At 37.5% G+C, this 20,662-nt stretch overlaps 1 protein-coding gene across 1 annotated transcript in view; it reads left to right on the forward strand.

Moving 5' to 3' along the window:
* Positions 1-20,526, forward strand: part of HEPACAM2 (HEPACAM family member 2) — a 33,058-nt gene extending 12,532 nt beyond the window's left edge. Inside the window, 8 exon segments of the mRNA XM_033088009.1 lie at positions 7,137-7,433; positions 15,489-15,590; positions 15,593-15,613; positions 15,700-15,724; positions 15,818-15,855; positions 17,206-17,279; positions 20,412-20,447; positions 20,449-20,526. Of these exon segments, the coding sequence (XP_032943900.1) occupies positions 7,137-7,433; positions 15,489-15,590; positions 15,593-15,613; positions 15,700-15,724; positions 15,818-15,855; positions 17,206-17,279; positions 20,412-20,447; positions 20,449-20,526 (671 nt within the window).
* The last annotated feature ends 136 nt before the right edge of the window (positions 20,527-20,662 follow it).

A 20,662-nucleotide genomic window follows, 5' to 3' on the forward strand; every position in this document is an offset into this window, starting at 1 on the left:
GAGCCACGGCAGAGGACAACTTCTCACCCCGTGGTGTGAGGGGGCAGATTTCAGCTGGTTGAACCACAAGGGTAGAATTAAGCCTGGTAAATTCAGAATTCAGTGTGTTAAAGATGAACCAGTTCCTTTACTCGGAAACAAACAAACAAAAAAGTTATTAAAGAGTGGCAAACAAGAAGGAAATTACAGTTTTCACCAAGAAATACCTAAACACCACACACTGTAAGCAAATTATAAGATTTGTTACAGATGCTAGTTATATTGTGTTAAAAATGGTATTATTTTTATAGCTGACCTTTAGTTGTATTTTACAGTAGTTTTATATAAACTTTATTCAGATAACATTGTGAAACTATTCGGTCTGCTCTAAAGCATAGGCTGAGAAACAGATTCACAGAGAAAATATGGAGTGACGATCTGCATGAATAGCATTGAATTGGAGTGAAATATTCAGATTTGGTACAGTCTATTTATTGTGTGGTGATATTCTTGACTGAATAAGGTTATTTCTGACATGAATTAAAACTTCCATTCAACTCCAAGTAGCACAGACCTAACCATTCAAGTTACTTAAACACAGTGCAAGAAAATGTGATCAAAGTGAATCAAATCTAGTGCTATATAGACCAGCCTTACATTCTTGTTTTGTCTACATGGTTTACATTCACATAAAAAGGTACCAAAATGCAAAACAAGATATTAAACCAACCAGATATTACTACTGAATATTAATCCTGAGGAACCATGATTCAATGTGGTGAGACAACAGGAAGTGAGACTGTGTTGGAGCATTCCTTGTTTATTGAAGAAAACCTGATCAATGTTTTTTGAGACCATATGTTCTAGTTAATTCCATGTCATCTGAGGAATTCAATGGATAGCACAGTGGTTATGGGCCTGAGCTGTAAATTCAAACTGCCTGGGTTAAGGCCCTGGTTCTGCCATGACTAGTGTGTGCAAGTGACTCCTCCTTTGTGGGTATCAGTTTCCTCATCTCCTTATCTACACTGTCCCCAAAGTAAGAGGGATGGGGAGAATTCAGTGAAATCTTACGTATAAAGAAGTCAATGAGTGGCGCATAGGAAGAACGCAATACTGTTAGCTCTTTTTTCCACTTTGAGCCAAAATTATGTTGACATAATTGGCAACATGGCAGCAAGAAGTTATGGCAAGTCTGGATAATTTAGAAGATACCTGCAAAGAGAAAAATTGAAGGAATACCTTGAGAAGAACTTTTTCCTTCCCCAAGCATTACCATTTTTAAATTTAATATACTTTATTTTTCTACATGAAAATATTTTCTTTACATCACTCCTTTCTTATAATATCTATTTATCTCTCCATCTGTCTACCTATCTTTAAACTCTAGTCATAGATTTAAGTGAAAAATTCCTGGGGTGGGGAAGTATATAACATTACAGGCACATGAAAATATCATTTGCATCTTCAATTACACTTTCATTTTGCTGCAGTTTATTTTAATCTAACAAAGTGAGAACAAGATCTTTCTTTCAACGTGTGCAAATTTATGCCCCAATATCATTATTATCACAGAATATGCGAATACACAGTATGGAAAATATAAAAATGGGGAGAAAACCCATAATCACACCTGTAAATGTTAAAAATTATGCTTTAAACTCTATACCTGTTTTCCTTTCCTGTGTTATTTGAAAGAATTAAAATATCCCAATTTGAATAAATTCAGATTTCACAAACATATCTTCTATTTACAGACTGAACTTTCTTCTTTACATTCTTTTAGACATGGTCTGGAAATAAATCTCACAGAGAAACGTCTGTCATGAGTTTGGACTAATGAAAGATAGTAGAAAGAAGAACATTGAGAACATTTACAAATGTGGGTTCTATTTTCACATTGTAAAGATGAATAACTGCATGATTTAAGAAAGGCTTTTACTCTTATTAAGTAATAATTGTGACAATAGTATTATTAATTTATTTTCTTATTTTTACATTCAAATGCAAAAACCTTCACTTGTTCAACATCTCATCTTTGATATTCATTCATTCACTCATTCATTCATTTATCCACTCATTCACTAATAGTTTGATTTGATTCAAAAGTCAAACACCATGGTTTTGTTTGTGCCAAGTAATGATTACCTATAGAAACATGTATAGAACATATGTAACATATAGAAACACAACCCAGTCTTGTTAATTTATTGATTTTTTTTCACTATCACTACTTTAGCTTTATTTTATTGTTTTTGTTTTGTTTTGTTTTTTTGGTTTGGTGTTATAAGAATCAAATAAAACATATAATCTGAAGATTTGTCATCTATCCTTTTTGTCAATGTGGCATCAACATGTTTGCAATCATTGTCATTCCATGCAATCTGGGAATATGTGCCTTAGTTGATAGAGTTCCTACTTCTCTTTCTTCACCTAGTTACACACTCTCCTCCCTTCACATCTTCTCCAGTAAGGCTCACCTGCCACCACTTTGTCTCACTTCTTCTGTGTCACTAGGATGTCTGCTGTGATCCTGCAGTACCCATGCCATCTCTCCCCTCATACTCACTGTGTCATTATTTTCCTTGAGTCTCTTCTACTCATAAATGCCTCAACCTCAAATAGGAGCTCTGCGTTATTCTTCTTTGTATCCCTAGGGCAATACTTGACACAGATTAAGAACCTAGTAGAGGTTTCTTGAACTTGACTAAAGTGGAACAGATTATCTTTCTTCATATCCCTTTCAGATTGCAGTGTTACTTAATGATGCTGTACGGGGGCTAAATTACCCTCTGTAAGATAATAGCTTCTTAAAGTGCTTTGGCCCTTCGTTGTTGGCGGTTTTCTCGTCTGACCATAGCAAAATTCCTCAATAATCTAGTAAATGTCATATTCCAATATTCCACCATACTGGTCTGCATCATAATTTAGAAGTCAGCATGAATTCTGTTTTCTTAAGGCACTGTTTCTATGACAGTTTCCTTCATGAAAGCAGGAATTATTTTTTATTTTGGCAGAAAAATATAACAAAATCTATCAAGATTGACCATATATTTATGAAGTTATGATGTCATAATCCAGTACTGGTCTTAGAATGTCAAGCCATTAATTCAGAAAAATATCTACTGGCAGTTCACTAAATGTATATGCCTTCCAGCTCCAGTTGTAAATAATAACCCAGTAACCACTGCACTTTGTGTGTAACATATGGCACGGCTGCAGGAAAGTACTCTAAGCGATAAAAATTAAAGGAAAAAAAAAGGTCATTCACAGTAAATACTTACCATCTGCTCCCAAGCAGGGTGGTAAGCAGCATCAGGATGGAAATTTAGGTACTGTTCCCGCCCAGCCATAAATTGTTAAAGAGAACAGATGATACGTTATTTTACAAGTCATTTAGTAAACAGCCATTCCTGAGGCAAAGTGTTCATTTCTATTAGGAGTTCTCTGCCAAAGGCAAGAAACAGAACCACAATCCAGAGTCAAAAGAGAATTATCCTCTGCTTTCATCTTCAATATAGAGGCCACACTGGTTGAATCACTCCAAATGTCTTCAATTGGATTGCTCATTCCCATGAATAATGTACTGAGCTGTTCCTCAAAGTAAAGGGATGGTCAGCATGAAGTGCAAATGAAACAGGAAATAACGTCATAGTGTGGTAAGAAGAAAACAGATTGCAAGCAGTGTGTAGAGTGTGCAAGATAGAAAGATAGATAGATCTGTGTGTGTGTGTAGGAGGGAGAAAGGGAGGGAAAATAGAAGAAAGACTTGAATGGCATACAGTGAAATACGGATATTTGTTCTCTGAGTAGTGGTAAATTACAAATGAGTTTTCATCTTTGTTCTCTGAATTTTAAGATTTTCTGCAATGAACATGTATTTCTTATATAATCAAATAAAATGTTACATTTTAAGAAATCGTATCAGAAGCATAAATGCTTCAAGATGTTAGGTTCCAAGAACTGTAAGAGATGCTTTTGGGGGCTGGGGGAGTTTGGGGGAGCTGCCTCTTCAGAGACAGATACAATACATATTTCAGACAGACAGAAGATAAATGATGATGGCAATCACGAAACCCAACAAATGGGGAAGTAGCAAAAGAAACGTGTGTAGGGAAGATAAGCTAAGATAATCAGATTCCTTTCTTTAGAAGCATGCTTTATTTTAAAACTAGAGTGATGTTATTAAATTAGATCATCAAACTTATTCACCAGCCTTCTCTAAGTGACTGTGGCTTTCTCTACAAATCGAACCCACTCTCCAAACGGAAGAATTCCTATTTTTGAGAAAACTCCATTACACTGCAAGGGTCCTAGGGCAATTCCAAATGAGAAGTTTCAAAAAAAAAAGCTTTGAGTAATGTCAGCACACTTTGAATGAAATATCGTTATTATATGTTAAATTATCAGACAATTTGTTTTTATAGTCACATTCTATAAACCCTGAAAAGCAGTAAGAAGGCAGAAACTGGATGGCTGTATTTTTCTGACCGTACTTCTCTCCTTTATCAAGACCGCCTTGTTCTGCTCTCAGACTTTAGGTTTGGTGCACAGACTCGGGTCTCATTGTTCAAACCTCAGTTGATCTCCCAGGTGGTTTTCTACTATGTGACTCATAACCACCAGTGCCCACTGGTTGGTGGCCTTTGCTTCCCTAATGTTCTGTCAGTGATGACAACTTGAAGAGACCCTGCTGCCCTGGGCCTGAGACAGCTGCCACAGGACCATGTCCATGACACCTCAGATTCCCTCACCATGCCTGGAACTGTGTCGTGTGCGCAGTGACAGTTCAACGCTGATTTTAGTTAAATGAGTGAAAACAGCTTTTCATTCCTGTTACACAACTTGCTATTTGGTGGGATTCAGAATAAGAGGGTTCCGTTTTACAGCACACAGTTCTAAAACAGCGGTTTTCCTGAGACCAAATCACAGCCTGAAGCGAGACAACAGGATGTCAGGGTTCCAGCGCAGTCCCTGGAAAAGGCATTCATTTTTCTTCACTTTAATACTCCACCTTCCATGCTTGATTACTTCAAGCTTCTATGTTTACTTTATGAAAGTAGGTTCATCTCAGGAATATGTATTAGTATAAATCTATAGGTTTCGTATAGGGAGCAAATATGTATAAAGTGTGTATTCCCTAGCTAAATCGAATTTATTGTTTTGCATCTTCAGCTTCTGTTATATCTTAGGAAACATGTTTCCTCAGTTCTAGGATTGGTCAGAAAAAGCTGATATAACAGAGAGCTACTCCGGGAATCTGCAGTTTGAGACTAGCTGGCCAGTATCCAAAATAGCTTTAAGGAGGTATGAATCATGGTGTTTCAAAGGTAAAAAGAACTTTGACAATTAGTCATCTAGTCAACCTTTTCTAGTAAAGGTGATGAAAATGAGACCCAAAAAGTTTAAATGACTTCTGAAGAACACTTACCTAATCACTGACAAAGTCAGGATTTAACCTAGTTATCCTACTGTCTAGTCACTCCATTATTCTACACAATGAGAAATGAAATAGTACTTTTTAAAAAAATCAGAACCATGGAGATTAGGGTACTGAGCAAACCATACATAGCTGTATGAGTCTCACAGACCGTGTAAAACACAATGTTACTTTCTTGTATTTGTATACTTATCAATAAAAACCTCCAGTCGGCTTTATTCTGGGCTCCAGTATTTCAGAACTGGGGAGACCCCTGGCCTTCTGAGATTTAACTACATTAAGTCTCTGTTTGTTTCCTTCTTAAAAACTTAACCCAAAGCCGCCCCCTTCTCGCACCCTCACTGCCCGTGTTGCGCTGGATGCGACACATAGCTTTATCTAGCTCATAAATTTCTTGAGACTAGGAATTGCATCTTACATTTTTATTTCTCATATACTAAATATATTATCTAACACTTAGTACCTCTCAAACAAGTATTTATTGATTACTTGATTAACTAAGTACAAATTCATATATAATTAGACAATAATTTATTGTAGAATACATAATTAGACAACAAGAAACTACTGTGATATAGAAAGTTATATCACACTTTTAGGTAATATAAATGATTAAATGCCTATATTTTAGAGTCCCAGCTCTGTTATGTAATAGCTTTGTGACCATGGTAAATTAATTTTTTAAATATCTCTAGCTTCATCTTATAGTGGGAATAGTAACATGTACCTCATGCAGTTGCTTTAAAGATTAATTGTGGTTGCCTACATAAACACTTAAAGGGCCTTCAGATGGCAAATACCGAATAAATGGTGGTTATGATCAGCTGAAAAATGAGCACAACCATGCCTGAAACTTGAAGTTTTTAGAATATAAGCCAGGATTTAGACTCAAGGAGAAAAGCCTGTCTAGCTAGGGGATATTTTTTAAATCTCTCTCTTTATTCTCTGAAGAAAACAATGGGAAATGTGTCTTCATGTGAGGCAAGCTCATGCTACAGAAATAGCAAAAGTCTACAGGAATATTGCAGTGTGAGGGAAAATACCATGGGATGTCATGATTAAGTAGTTTATTGATGACCAATGAATATTTATTAATGATAATGAAGATGTATTTTTTCCAAATGGAATTCTAGGCTTAGCTTGTAGGGAGGAATTTTTTAATACTTTAACTGTTAAAATGCCATGAAAATATGGAATACTCATTATCTATTTGCACAAATTTATGTTCCATGTGCAACTATGTATTTTATAAATATTTGCATGACATATCCTCGCACTGAGAAAAAATATAATACTCAAAATATGATTGTGCAACAGAAAATAGTGGCCCTAATCTATTCTTAAAATGCTTTCAAGTGCAATTACTGTTTCAGAAAGTTTGAATTTGTCTAACAAGATTGCATATTTATCAGTATATTACTCAAAAGCTTAGCACAATCATGACACTGTCTATAAAATTGTGTATACTAGGTTTCAAGGCTTTCACTATTTCAATAAGCTCAATCACAGCTCAAATAATTACTATTTCCATGGATATCAGAATAAAACATTTTTAGGTCCTTATCATTAATTGGGAGTCTAAATGAAGACCTATTTGCCCAAATTGAACATGAAGACTTCACAGAAAATAAAATGCTGTTAAGCTCTCCCAAATTGATAAACTATGTCATGATTATTTATATGTTACCCCTTTATTTTTTCTTTTCAACTAATGCAGATGGACCTTATGGACTTCGAGTTAATTCTGATAAAGGACTAAAGGTAGGGGAAGTATTTACTGTTGACATCGGAGAAGCCATCTTGTTTGATTGTTCTGCTGATTCGTATCCTCCCAACACCTACTCCTGGATTCAGAGGACTGACAATACAACATATGTCATTAAGCATGGGCCTCACTTGGAAGTTGCATCTGAGAAAGTAGCCCAAAAGACAACTGACTATGTGTGCTGCGCTTACAACAACGTCACTGGGAGGCAGGATGAAACTCGTTTCACAGTCATCATCACTTCCGTAGGTAAGTATGACGTAAAGGGCAGGGATCCCACTGAAGTACAAATGCATGCTGGCCTTGCTCTACCCATATTTTATGCCTATGTGTATGTGGAAGAGAATATCATTGTGGGATCGTTGATATACTCTAAGAAACTCTCTTTCCTGAGTTAACTAAGCCATGGCTTCTATGAGTCAAAGAAAGAAAACCCAAAACAGAATGGAGAAGGAATTCATTGCTTACTCTGAGGCACTGAGAACAAAAACAGAATTCAGTAAGTTATGTACTTCTAATTATGCATTCTTTCTTTCCTGATTTTACCAAGAGGAATATAAAACAAGCAGGCTACTGATTTAAAAGTCTTATATCTACAGTTGCATTAGGTCAGATGAATAAATCTCCATGAATTAGAAATCTAGTTTTCCTACTACCCTGTTTCCCCGAAAATAAGACATAGCCGAACAATCAGCTCTAATGCGTCTTTTGGAGAAAAAATTAATATAAGACCCAGTATTATATTATATTACATTGTATTATATTATATTATATTATATTATATTATATTATATTACACCCGGTCTTATATTATAATAAAATAAGACCGGATCTAATATTAATTTTTGCTCCAAAAGATGCATTAGAGCTGATTGTCCGGCTAGATCTTGTTTTCGCGGAAACATGGTATTTGACTCCCCTTCTCGCTGTCCTTCATGGGCTTCCCTTCTTCTTTCATAATTTAAACATCTCAAATCAGTAGAAGTTCTCAAAAAGGGTCTCAATACCTTGGAAACTACAAAATTTTGTAAGTTGTGAAATTTGACATTCTCTAGAAATCATCAGATTTTATCATCATGTTCATGGACCCAAAAAAGGGTAAGAATCACTGCCTAAAATATTTATGTTCACCAAATTCCCATCCTTCTGAGCCTCCTCTTCTCTCTCTACAGTGTGATTTTATTCTCTTCTATGAGTTCCTTCACTCTCTTGGTTTCATGCAACATTGGTGCATCCTAAATCTCTATCTTTAAAGCTCTAAACTGTATACTCATGTGCTTTCTCAATGTCTTCATTATGAAGTACCAGAGGCAGAATACAGGTCCAACATACCAAAACGGAACCATCTTCTTTACCCCAAATTATGATTCTTTCTGTATTCCCTGTTGAAGTGAGTGGCCCTACTATCTACCAACCTGAGTCAGAAATTTAAATGCCATCTCAGACTCTCTCTTGTTTATTGCCCTGCCCAATATCCAATCACAACGTTTGTCCATTCTTCTTCCTTCCCATTTCTCAAACCCATTCTCGCCTCTCCTTATTGCTCCGTTTCTTTCTTTTCTTCCCCCTCTCTCTCCCACTCCATCTCCCTCTCCCACGCCCTTTCTCCCTCTCCCTCTCCACCCCTTCTCTTCCACCTTTTTTTCTTTTTTAACTTCTTCTTATTTTACTCCTTCCTCTCCTACTATTAGTATACTTCTATTCTTACTATGAAGTCCTTCCTGGATGCACTGTAGCATACAGACAGAGACAAGCCAGATTCCACCTGGGGGACACCTGGGAGCAGGTGTGGACAGACAGTGGTATTCAGGGGGCCTAGACTGGTGGAGGAACAAGTCTGCAAAGGTACCGCCACTAATACCTTCTCCACTGATGTCTTCTCTTTCTGTCTGTATAGCTCTCGTGCCTGGAATAGGGCCTATAACATAGAGTCATTACATTTTGTTGAATAAATGAGTCAAGACTATATTTCTTGTAATTCTTAGGCGAAATTTTTCAGTATGTGGCCCTTGGATCATGTGCATCCAAGTCACCTAGGGCGGTCTAAGAATGTGTTTTCATTAAGACACCTCGGACCTGGCGGATCAAGATCTCACAGCTAGGATCTGAGAAGCTGAATCATTAGCAAGCACATGTGTGACAACCACTTATTTAAGGTGGTTTTCCTCCCCCCTCTATTGCCTTTTAAATTGATAAGACTTTGACATTATAAGACTATCACAAATCTACAGATTGATAAAGAAATATATCGCGGATGTGGTCCTCCTAGGGCTCCTTAAAGTTGAGGTTACTCAGATTTGCAAAATCATCCGAGTGTATTGGAATTTATGTAATGGCATGGTGGCTTTTGGGTTTGTTTGTTTCTTAATATGAAGAAAATAGCACACTCTCTAGAAGAGTGCTATCCAGTAGAACTTTATGCAATGAAGGAAATGTCCAATATGGTAGCCCACTAGTCTCAGTTGGCTTTTAAACACTTAAAATATGGCTCTGCAACTGAGGAACTAGAGATTTCCTCTTTATTGATTTTAATTTAAATATAATAACCACAGGTGTCTAGTGGCTACCATATTGGACAATACAGCTCTGGAATTTTTAGCTGAATTTCATTTGGGCAGTAGATAATAATATACCAGGGGTGCCCAAAAAATGTATACACATGACTTGTATTCATCTTTTGTTATCAGTATATATTATTACAATTTAATACAGTTTTTTGTCTTTCTTAAAATGTGTATACATTTGTCTTTGGCACCCTCTGTATGTCCCTTATAGATCCCAATGCATATGTCTATGTAGGGTGATATACATAGGCACTCATTCATTCATTATTTAACACATTATGGGCCAAATACTGGGGTGTTACGTGGCATTAAGAATGTCATTTGAAAAAATAATTCCTGCTAACAACATGTTCATAACCTAATATGGGCAGCAGCTACGTAAGCAGCTAACGTGCATCCTTTGCTTTCTATTTTACTAAATTTTAACAGGCGTAAGCAGCTTTTTACCTCAGTCAGTAAACAAAAAATTTGAAGCAAGCCGTAATTGAGCATATAAAATAGTTTATCAGCAATCTGGATGTCATCTTAGACTTGCTCTTCATGCTTACTTCAAGTGAAACATGGTTATAATATGTAGATGCATACTGCATCGAAGTCTTCACCATTACCTAAACTTTCTCCATTAATGTTTAGCCAAGGTATTTTCATAATATCAGATGCCCCCAATATTTGATTAAGATCTTATTACTCCGGTTCAAGGCAGCTACAGTCTTACTATCAAATAATTGCCTTCTGCAAAATGTAAAAAACCCGTTTTACCTGTACAAAGACCAGGCATTTGTTATTATAGTAAATAAGAAGAGCAGGTGCTTATTTTTTCAGAGGGATTCAGGGCTGTCGACATTAGTAACCTCTTTGTGGTTTTTAGAGCTATATTTCAACTCCCAAATATCCACAGAACTTGAACTAAAACAGCAGCAGATAGCAAAGAAAAATGAGTAGTATTGATGTTTTTGGTATTTGAGTTTTAAAAGGTTTTCCAAATGAATGAATCTCTGCAACACAGGTTAAGTGTACACCAGTCAACAGTAAAAAAAAAAAAAAGAAGAAGAAGAAAAAATTAGCATTACTCGTACCTATCAATTGAATACTTACTGACCCTCCATTCTGATGAGCAATCTGTATTAAGATCTGTGGAGAATTTGAAATAATTTGAGAGATAACATACCTGCTTTGGGATGTTTTTCAGAACCAAGTTGTGTTTGGTGTAACCAGAATTGAGTTATAAGAAATAGATGAACCTCTTTCTTTTTAATGAGGCAAAGAATGTGGCCAGAGTCTTAGCAATAAGATATGGAGGACAAAGGAAAAAGGAGTCAAAGATGTCTTCAAGGTCATGAATATGGAAAGAAAATAACAAGGTCAGGAAATAATCAAAAGTTTTATCGGGGACTTTCAGTTGGGGAGAGGAAGGCAGGAGAATGTGACAATTAGCTCTGTGTTTTCCTGCCCATGTAAGACTAAACCAACTGGTGCCTTCCACCTCTGTGGGCTATGATTCACGTCTAACTTGAGATATTAATTGACCTTTCTGTATCTCAGAGCAGATGTCCTTAAACACACACACACACAAAACCACAGGGCAATGGGCAAGGTCACACAGATAGTAAGTGATAAAATAATATGTGAATTCAAAGCCACTATGCAAACTCTCTCCTCTGATGTTCTTGACGGAGAATATCAGTAAGAGTATGCTCTTTCTAAAATATATGTCACATATACAGGATAGTGTGCATTTTCTCATCAGCTTAACTAATTTTATGTTACATAGAAAGACATACTCTGGTTTGTCCATGATACGTATATAGTTTCATATTAATGAGAAATTATAAAATATCTTTAACTAAAAATAATACCAAGAATATAACTTTCAAGGAAAGAATAGTAATTAAAATAGTAAATTAGCATCTGTATTTTGAAAAAACAATGACTTTATTACCTTAATTAAGGACATCCTTGAATGCAGGTGTTCCTACTTCTAAATTTTAATGGGCTCTAAATACTACTGTGCCATCATATATATATATATATATATATATATATATATATATATACACACACACACATACTGTTTATGATTAGAATTCAAGTGTTCACATTTAATGAAGACATTCAAATGTATAAATTATTAGTGTTCTCAATGTCTACATGACTATACTTTAAGATTTAGACTAATAGAAATGTTTTTAAATTGTATGTGATCCTGAGAAATCTTTCATTTTTGTATTTATTTCTATTACACATCTTTTCATAAAAAAGGAAATAGGAAAATGACCCAAAGCAGGAAAATGAATTTGCTAATTTCTTCCATCTACCTCGAAATAGCTCAGGTTAAGATGTCCAGGAGATGTATTTCACTTTGGGCCACAAGAGATAACAACTGAGATAGAACTACAGCTCTGACATCCAGACCCTGAGACCTTAGATGACATCCCCATGAGCATCTAGCACAGAATAACTGTGTCTGTCAGATGGCGCCATGGTGGAGTGTGGAAATAGCACGCCCCTCAATATGGCACCTTCATCTCTGCAGGGACAGGAATCAGCTGCCATAATCAGCAAACAGATTGGATGGGAGCTATCTCAGAACTCCATTCTGTTCTAGAAATAGGCATGCTGACTAGTAGCATATGGCTGTCCTGTTATGGGTGCAGTCTCTCAAACAGCCAGGTTGCGATACCATGGATACCACACCTCTCGCCCATATTTGCACTTAATATGTTATTTCATTTATTTGTTTGCCTAAGGAGGGGGCAAATAGCATTTGCACTAGGGCTTTGGTAAATGAGTCAATCATGTTTACATAATGGGGAGAATGGCATGTTATATGCTAAAGAGTAGAAAGGAGACACACTGGGGCCCCTGCAAGTGTCCAGAACTGCATTCAGGATCCCTACACGTTCTCTGTGGCAATCGGGTCAGAATTTCCCTGCTGTCTTATTTTCAAGTTGTGCTTCTGGAAGTGCATATCTCCTAAACACACTTGCCCAGAGCTGAGACGACCGCAACTATGCCCCTGGATTTGATCCTTGACATATTTGGCTCTTTTTATTTTGTGAAAGGGAGCAAATTTCAAACGCTGGACCAGGTAAATCTTGTGTGTCCTGAGATAGAATGAAGCAGTGTTAGAGCAGAGAGCCCAGATGCGCTCCAGTTCTGAGAAGGGGGCCTAACAAGAAAGATCACGTGTGCTGAGAAAAGGACCACCCTTGTTTCTCAGTTCTGGGTGGGACGCTTGGCCCTTGGCATAGCCAAGGTTTTGGGCTCACGGGCACTGTTCACTACAAGGTGGTTGGTTCTCTGATATAGAGCAAACAGAAGCCAAGGGGAAGAGAGGCAAGAGGACAATAAGGAAGGAGTCTAAAGAAATAAGGAAGTAATGGTAAACAGAATGAGAGGAGTGCTCTGTGGACAGAATGTGCAAGTCTGGTCATTGTAGGGAACACATATCAAAAGTGACAAGAAGTTAAACCTAAAGAAGAGGGGAGAAGACGTGTCTTATGTCGTGTAAGACATCCATTTGTTGTACATGAAACCTACTACCAAGCTTCACAGTCCTGAAAGTGCATGGCAGAGAGCCAGTGCAGGCCCCGGTGTAGCATCACCACAGAATGAGAAGAGCTCCGAATACTAATTATTAGCATATTTTCAAGTTTCAGAGGGAGAAAAAGCTGAGACTATACTAAAATGTTTTTCTGTGGTAAAACATATTGCAAAACTTGACTAAATTAGCATTGAATACTTTTTTGAGGGGTGAGAAGTTATTGAATTTTGGTGAAGGCGGTCTGGCTACCAAGAAGTGAGAGAGCTGAAGCATATCAAGTCTGGTGTTAGAAAAGGCTAGAGGGAAAACTGTATAGGAGCCTCCTGCCAATTACAAAACCATTCCTTGGCCACAGACTAACAGGGAAAAATTGAACTTGCCGTCAGATAAAACTTATGTTCCAGTCTCAGTTCTAGCACTTACTGTGGCCAATATTTTACTTTCCCTGAGACTATTTCTTTATCTGTACCTAGAAATGGTCCTTTAATTTTTTTTCATTATTACTGATATGATACATCTATACCAAATAAATGGGGAAAATGTATGTCAGGTTTTATATACATATAATGGTCATACATTTTGCTCAACAAAAGCATCCCATGAGAATCAATTAGCTATATGGAATTAAAAAAAGAGTATTGTGTGTTTTATTATTATTTCTAAATTATGAACTATATACATCCTTTATATCAGTCAAAATTGTAACTTTGTATATGCATGTGCACAGTTTTTTTGAGACTCGGTTACTAGCATGCCGGTGAATATAATGTCCTCTTTACGTTAATAAACTTCATGTATACCTCTCTGGCTGCCCCATCATATAACATCAGAGTGACAAAAGATCTTAAAGGACAACCACTCTAAACTCCTTATTTTACTAATGTGAAAATACAGACCCTCAGAGTCCAGTAGGTCAGCAGAAGTTTTACATCAGCAGAAGTTTTACAGCGGAAGACAACAGGGTGCAGGCTGGATATTTATTGCAGAGCTGAGTGGCCACCATGTGCTTCACCAAACCCAGATTCTCCAGGCTGTGCTCGCCTGAGGAACTGAAGCGACATTCCACCCTGACTTTCACTACTACATTACACTGGACAGAGACAGGCAACTTCCATAATTCATTTCCACATCAATACTGATTCACACGATAATACGAAAGACACCTGTTACCCGCATTTGTTGGAGGTTCCAACTACTTCCCACTTTATAGATTTACTCTCTGATTAAACCTATTATAGTCTGGAACTAGGGTTAACATTGCCCTGGTTAATAAGTTGTGTTAAAATAACATTCAAGTGAGGCAGCACAAAGTGTCAAGAGCCTGGGGTTTCCTCTGGACTCTGTCACTTATTACCTGAATGACTTTGGCAAACCTCAGCTTCATCACCTATAAGAGGGGATAATTAACAATAATAATGCCTCCCTAATAATATTGTTGTGAGCATTTAGTGGGTCAACATGTATCATGCACTCTTAGAACAGAGCCTGGCATATTATAAGCGCTTGGCAGATGTTAGCTATCAGCACTGTATTTTATATAGGAATATTAATAAAAAGAATGACTTGCAAAACAAAGTGAACTTTAATCACAAGGAGGGACTTTATGTATTTGGACAATCATACACACCTTCTATTTTAGGGATTGAAAGCTCTTTATTGGTCAAAATTAGTACAATGTATTTGAAATAAACACCTCCCCTTCTGCACCTTTTATCACATACAACCTCTCTAGAGACTTCAGGTACCTGAATTATACTGAAAGAGTGAGATGGAAGAAGAGAGCACAACCTAACATCTGGGGATCTAGTCTACAATGAGATCAAACAGATCTAAGTTAAATGGTGGCGAACACTACTGAAAAGTATGACATGAGCTATTTGCTGTATCGAGTGCAACGTATCAGTATTATCCTGGGCAGCTCATCACATTTCCAGTTCCAGATATCCTTAGAGAGTTTGTATGTCTTCTAAAATAAGTGTATTCCTTTCATTTCGTCTCTCGCATTCATAGTTTCTCATATATATAATATATATAAAACATATGTTCCAGTCTCGTATATATATACATATACATATACATATACATATATATGTTTACAGTAGTGTCTCATTTAAGATAAAAACAGAAACAAGGCAAACTATAATTAATTACTGATCTTCAATAAAGTACTAAAAATATATTTGCCCTTTCATTTAGGACTGGAGAAGCTTGCACACAAAGGGAAATCATTGTCCCCTTTAGCAAGTATAACTGGAATATCACTCTTTTTGATTATATCCATGTGTCTGCTTCTCCTATGGAAAAATATCAACCCTACAAAGGTAGGTTAAAATTAGAAAAAAAAATTTAAATAGTGTTATATATGTACTAAAAAGTATCTTACGTGTTTTTTCTCTCTTGGTTTTAGTGATAAAACAGAAACTAGAAGGCAGGTAATGCATACGTTTCTATGAAAATAATTTTTTTTCTTGAATATTTTCCCCATGATTATTAAGAATGACAGAAATGCCAATTTGTCTTTTCAGGCCAGAAACAGAATACAGGAAAGCGCAAACATTTTCAGGTAATGGCCAGGCTGAAAGGGGCTATTATCAATGTAATGTATATTCATTAATATTGTTGGTATTATTACATATAATGTACTATTGACGTAATAGAATTCACATAAGCTAATATTGATGTAACACTAACAATCCCTTACCTTTGACGAGTGCCTTCCCTTCACAAAGTGCTATCCCTTGTATGGTTTTATGTAAGTCACACAAGCCTGTAAGATAAGTGCTCCTAAGAGCGAAAGGCACTCAACTCCATTCTACAGGCACGAGAACGAAGTAAGGTGAGACAGATTAGGTCACTTGCCCACCTTCGCTGAGTTCTGCTGACTCCTATTCCCTTGATCTATTATTGTTACTTTGCAAATGCCCAGGGTTCTCTCCTTTTGTTAATTCCTAAGGCTGATACAAAGCTGGCAGCTCCATCCCAGGGAGAAGAGGAAAGGGTGCCTTGACAGGTTTGCAGCTTCTTTGTTCCCAGCAAGCTTACCACTGCCATCACTACTGATTCCCTACGTTCTAAGTTCACCAGGGGACTTTTGCTCAGGCCTTGGAGTCACACAGAGCTGGGTTTCAGTCCCATATATGCCACTTTCCTGCAATGTCACCTTGGGAAAATTACTTTTCCTGACCTCATCTTCCTCACCTATATAATAAAGATCATAATCCCCCCCACCCCCCGGGGTTGCTATGAGAATTAAAAATGCTGATGTAGGTGGAAGGCCTAATATGATGCCTGGATGCTTAGCAGATGTGGGTCTTCGTCCTCTTATCTCGTCCTTTCTAACAAATGACAGAATGCTGGGGCTGGGAAAGGCCCCAGACAGACCATCTGGTTCCTCCCAGCCACCCCACTCCTGCCATTTTTCAGATGATAGTTTAGGTGGTCTTGACATTATGTTGTATTATATTTTGTAAGTCTGGGCAGCTATAGTTACTTCTGTATTCTTAGGAGTCCTGGTGGTCTCTGTTAGATCTAGCAGGGTACAGTAGATATGATGGGTGGATTAAGGGCTGCTGTGACTGCCAGGCTAAAGCCTTGATGGCCATAAATCTCTGGTAACTGAGAGTTACAAAGGACAAGCCAGCCCGCATGTGTTTATCTGAATATGTAATATACTGTTCCCACATCAGACTTTAAGAATAACTATCCCAATTCAGTTTCAATTCTCAGCTTCAGAAGGAGTGATTTCCAGCACTGCTTAATGGCAATATGACTACAGGGGATTAGGAAATGTTAAATTGGTTTTATACTCATACCACTTGAAGCAAACAATAAAGAAAAGTTTTACAAAGGCTTAAAAACCATGGCAAGTTGAGGCATTTGGTTTGTAAATAGTGTTTTTTATTTTTCATTTCAGGCCATGAAGATGCTCTGGATGACTTCGGAATATATGAATTTGTTGCTTTTCCAGATGCTTCTGGCGTTCCCAGGGTTGGTGTCCCTAGTGGCTGATTAGCAAAGAAGTAGCATCTGCTTCACCAGCGGTGTAAGCAGCACTCATTGAAGCACTCGGGCAGTGTGGTCAGATGGCTGCACGCCCTCCGCAGTGCTTACTTCCTCTGGGATGAATAATGATGCCAGATCAGGGGAGTGAAAGCATCTTTCTCAGAGTCTAAGTAAGGCTAACACAAATAAGGAAGATACACTCATTCATAAACATTCTTTACCGGGTAAGCTCAGTGAAAAGAGAACTAACCAGGTAGAAGGTCAAGACAACTGAGTATATAGGGAAGCAGGAGACCCTGGTTTAAATCACTCTGTATCACTTCAGTGACTGCAAACTGTCACTTCATTGAACTCTCTCTGTTCCTCAGTTTCCCCTTCATTTCCCCTTCGTATCTCTTGAGGACATTGAAAAATAACCCATCGTACCCCTGAGAGCACCTTATGCTCTTCAGAAGAAAGGTACCATATAAACCCAAGTACGCAGGTACACCTCTTTATTTTTATCCTAAAGGTGCAGGAGATGTGAGAGAGGGAGCTTCTATACAGTTGAACCCATTTTTTTCAGTCCGCAAAGACAAGGTCTTTTAAAGCAATCAGTTGTGTTTCACAGAATGCAGAATGTTACTCTGAGCTACTCAGTTCATTAACATTTTTATAGATTTGTGTCGGGCCAATTTTTTTCTCAGCTTCCTTATTCCCCTATGATAGTTTACTTAAGGAAGGGCCATAACAGACGACTGCACATTTGAAAAACGATTGTTCGGGAGTTACCTCACAAGGGTTTCCTCACTTATTCAGAGAATTCTATCAATGTAAGGTTCATCCAGTTTAAGTTTCCTGGCCACGGACTTTATCTCACAAATGCCCTGTGAGTCATGGAGGGGGCTGATTGGATTTCACCCTCCTTGAGGGTGTGTCAGTAGCACCAGCGCCCACAGCATCACGGGTAAAGGGCAGAACTGCATTGCAAAAGCTTTGCAATGTCCTATTGCCCTATTCAGTCTCAGACCTGGTTGGCTCACCCTCACTTTCTATAACCAAAAGGACAAAAACGGGTATTTGGTGGATCTGTTATTTCAAACAGCTTCTCACCATGGCAGAAAGCACCCATCTCTGGTGTGGCTTTCAAATGGGAGAGGAGAAAACTGAAAGAGCTGATAAGACTTCGCACTGACTTCTTGAAGTCAGGAGTTTCTTTATTTAAAATCATGCACAGGTTTTATCCCTAGGAATTCATTAGAAAAGAATGAGATCTATATAAGAAGCTTTAAGTTTAGCCTTGTGATTCATCAGTACTCAGTTTGAAGATTTTTGTGGGGAGGACCTCTATTTGCTGAAAATGCTACAGTCGTCAAGAACCTGAGGCAAAGAAATGAGTGCTTTGATTACATATCAGAAGCCTCGCTTATTTCTGCCATAGGAGAATAACTTGATTTGGAGCCATGCCCATCTTCAAAGCTAAAACCCACAAGAAATCAGAAGGTTCTTCATTGGTGGTGCCAGGTGCTTTGAGAAGAAGTGAGAAATCAGCGCCAACAACCGAGGGAGGAGGATGAGAACTGGGATGTAGGAGACTATGTGTGAGAAGAAGCCAGAATGGCAGCTATGTGTGAAGATTAGCAGCCAAATGCAATGGTTTTGAGAAGAATAGGAAAAATAATAAAATCAAGACCTGAAAATTGAAATTAAGGGAAATAAATTGAGTTACTAACTTTTTGAGTTTTAAAAATCAGAATCACCCTTGTTAGGGTATGTGTACAGATGGAATATTCTTCCTCCCTTCACTTGCTGTGCATTTCACTGTCCACTTAGCACCTCTTTCAGAAGGCGGACAGAAGCAATGGCATGAAATGAACACATTTATTACTTGTTAACAGCTCTAATATTAGAGTAGGTGAGTGAGTTAATTATCATCTATAGATTGCTTTTATCATAGCCCCAGAACACCTCCATACCAGAGAAAATCAAGAGATGATCTCAAGTACAAACTGTAAACCAAAATCTCCTTGATACAAAAATGACAGGATGAATCACATATCCTGGGCTTCCCAAGAGAGCTTTAGCAAGTGGAACGGAAACAGGCAATTTCCAGAAAACATAAAGCTAAGATGTTCCAACCTAACATGTCAATTTGGGACGAGATAAAGAACTTTCAGATGGTTTATCCAGGACCAAGAGTTCTCTAGGTGGAGCTGTATAAATATAGAGGACAGAAAGTGATCAGAAGTATGATGAAAATTGGAAGAGTTTGGGATAAGAGCGGGACCAGAGTTTAGCTCAATAATTGGAAGGCAGTATTTACAGAAGAAGAAAATTATAAAATATAAGGAACGGGAGTTAATAAAACATCAATTCCAGTTTCAATAAAATACATGTTGGCTTTTCCCAGACAGAAACACTAGTGTATTTTCCGCATTCATCCAAGCCTTTAGCTTTTAAAGCCCATTACTACCATCTTTCCCCAAAAATAAGACCTAACTGAAAAATAAGCCCTAGCATGACTTTTCAGGATGACATTCCCTGAACATAAGCCCTGATGCATCTTTTGGAGCAAAATTAACATAAGACCTGGTTTTATTTTCGGGGAAACACGGTACATTCAAACAAAATCATCTCCTTTCCTATGTTCTATATTTCTTGGTACTGTCTTTACTAACTGTCTTTACTAATGTGATGAGGGTTTTTGGCTGTACATTATTCTTTCTTTTCAACCATCCTTACTCATGTAATTAGCAAATAGTGTGAAAAAGGTAATCCAGATGTAATAGAAAAGATAATCCTGCTCTCTGATTCTAAGCTTTTCCTGATATCTTTTCTTTTGCTACTTTTTCTTTCTATTATATTTCCTTTGCAGTACTGCCAGCTTTTTTCTTAAATGAAGAAAAAAGGGATAGCTTTGTCAAGCAGTTCCTCTTCTGACCTCATAGCTATGTTACGCACTAACCACCACAGGGTAAGTGCAGGGAATTGCAGCAAAAAAGAAATGAGTATTGTAGGGAAGATAAACAGTTCTAATTCTCTACTCATCACTACTTCCAGTTGTTTTCAACAGTGCAGCATGCTGGAAATACTATTTACTTGTCTGCTAATTATTTTTTAATGTGCTACATTTTCTAGATGCCAAGTAGGTCTGTTTCAGCCTCTGATGGTGTAATCAGGGCAAGATTTGCACAGCACAATTTACGAAGTTATTCAGCACATCCCTGCCCAACAGCAAGACCATCTGGAGTAAGTATGAACTTGCCTTTGATGACCCTGCCTTGGCCGGCTCGGCATTCAGCCCTTGCTTTCCCCAGAATTTACTGTAAGCCTCAGAAGAAAAATATTAAATGGGAAATTATGGCTTCTGTGCACACTTCCCCACCTGA

This window comes from Rhinolophus ferrumequinum, chromosome 20 (assembly GCF_004115265.2).
Source record: "Rhinolophus ferrumequinum isolate MPI-CBG mRhiFer1 chromosome 20, mRhiFer1_v1.p, whole genome shotgun sequence".
NCBI lineage: Eukaryota > Metazoa > Chordata > Mammalia > Chiroptera > Rhinolophidae > Rhinolophus > Rhinolophus ferrumequinum.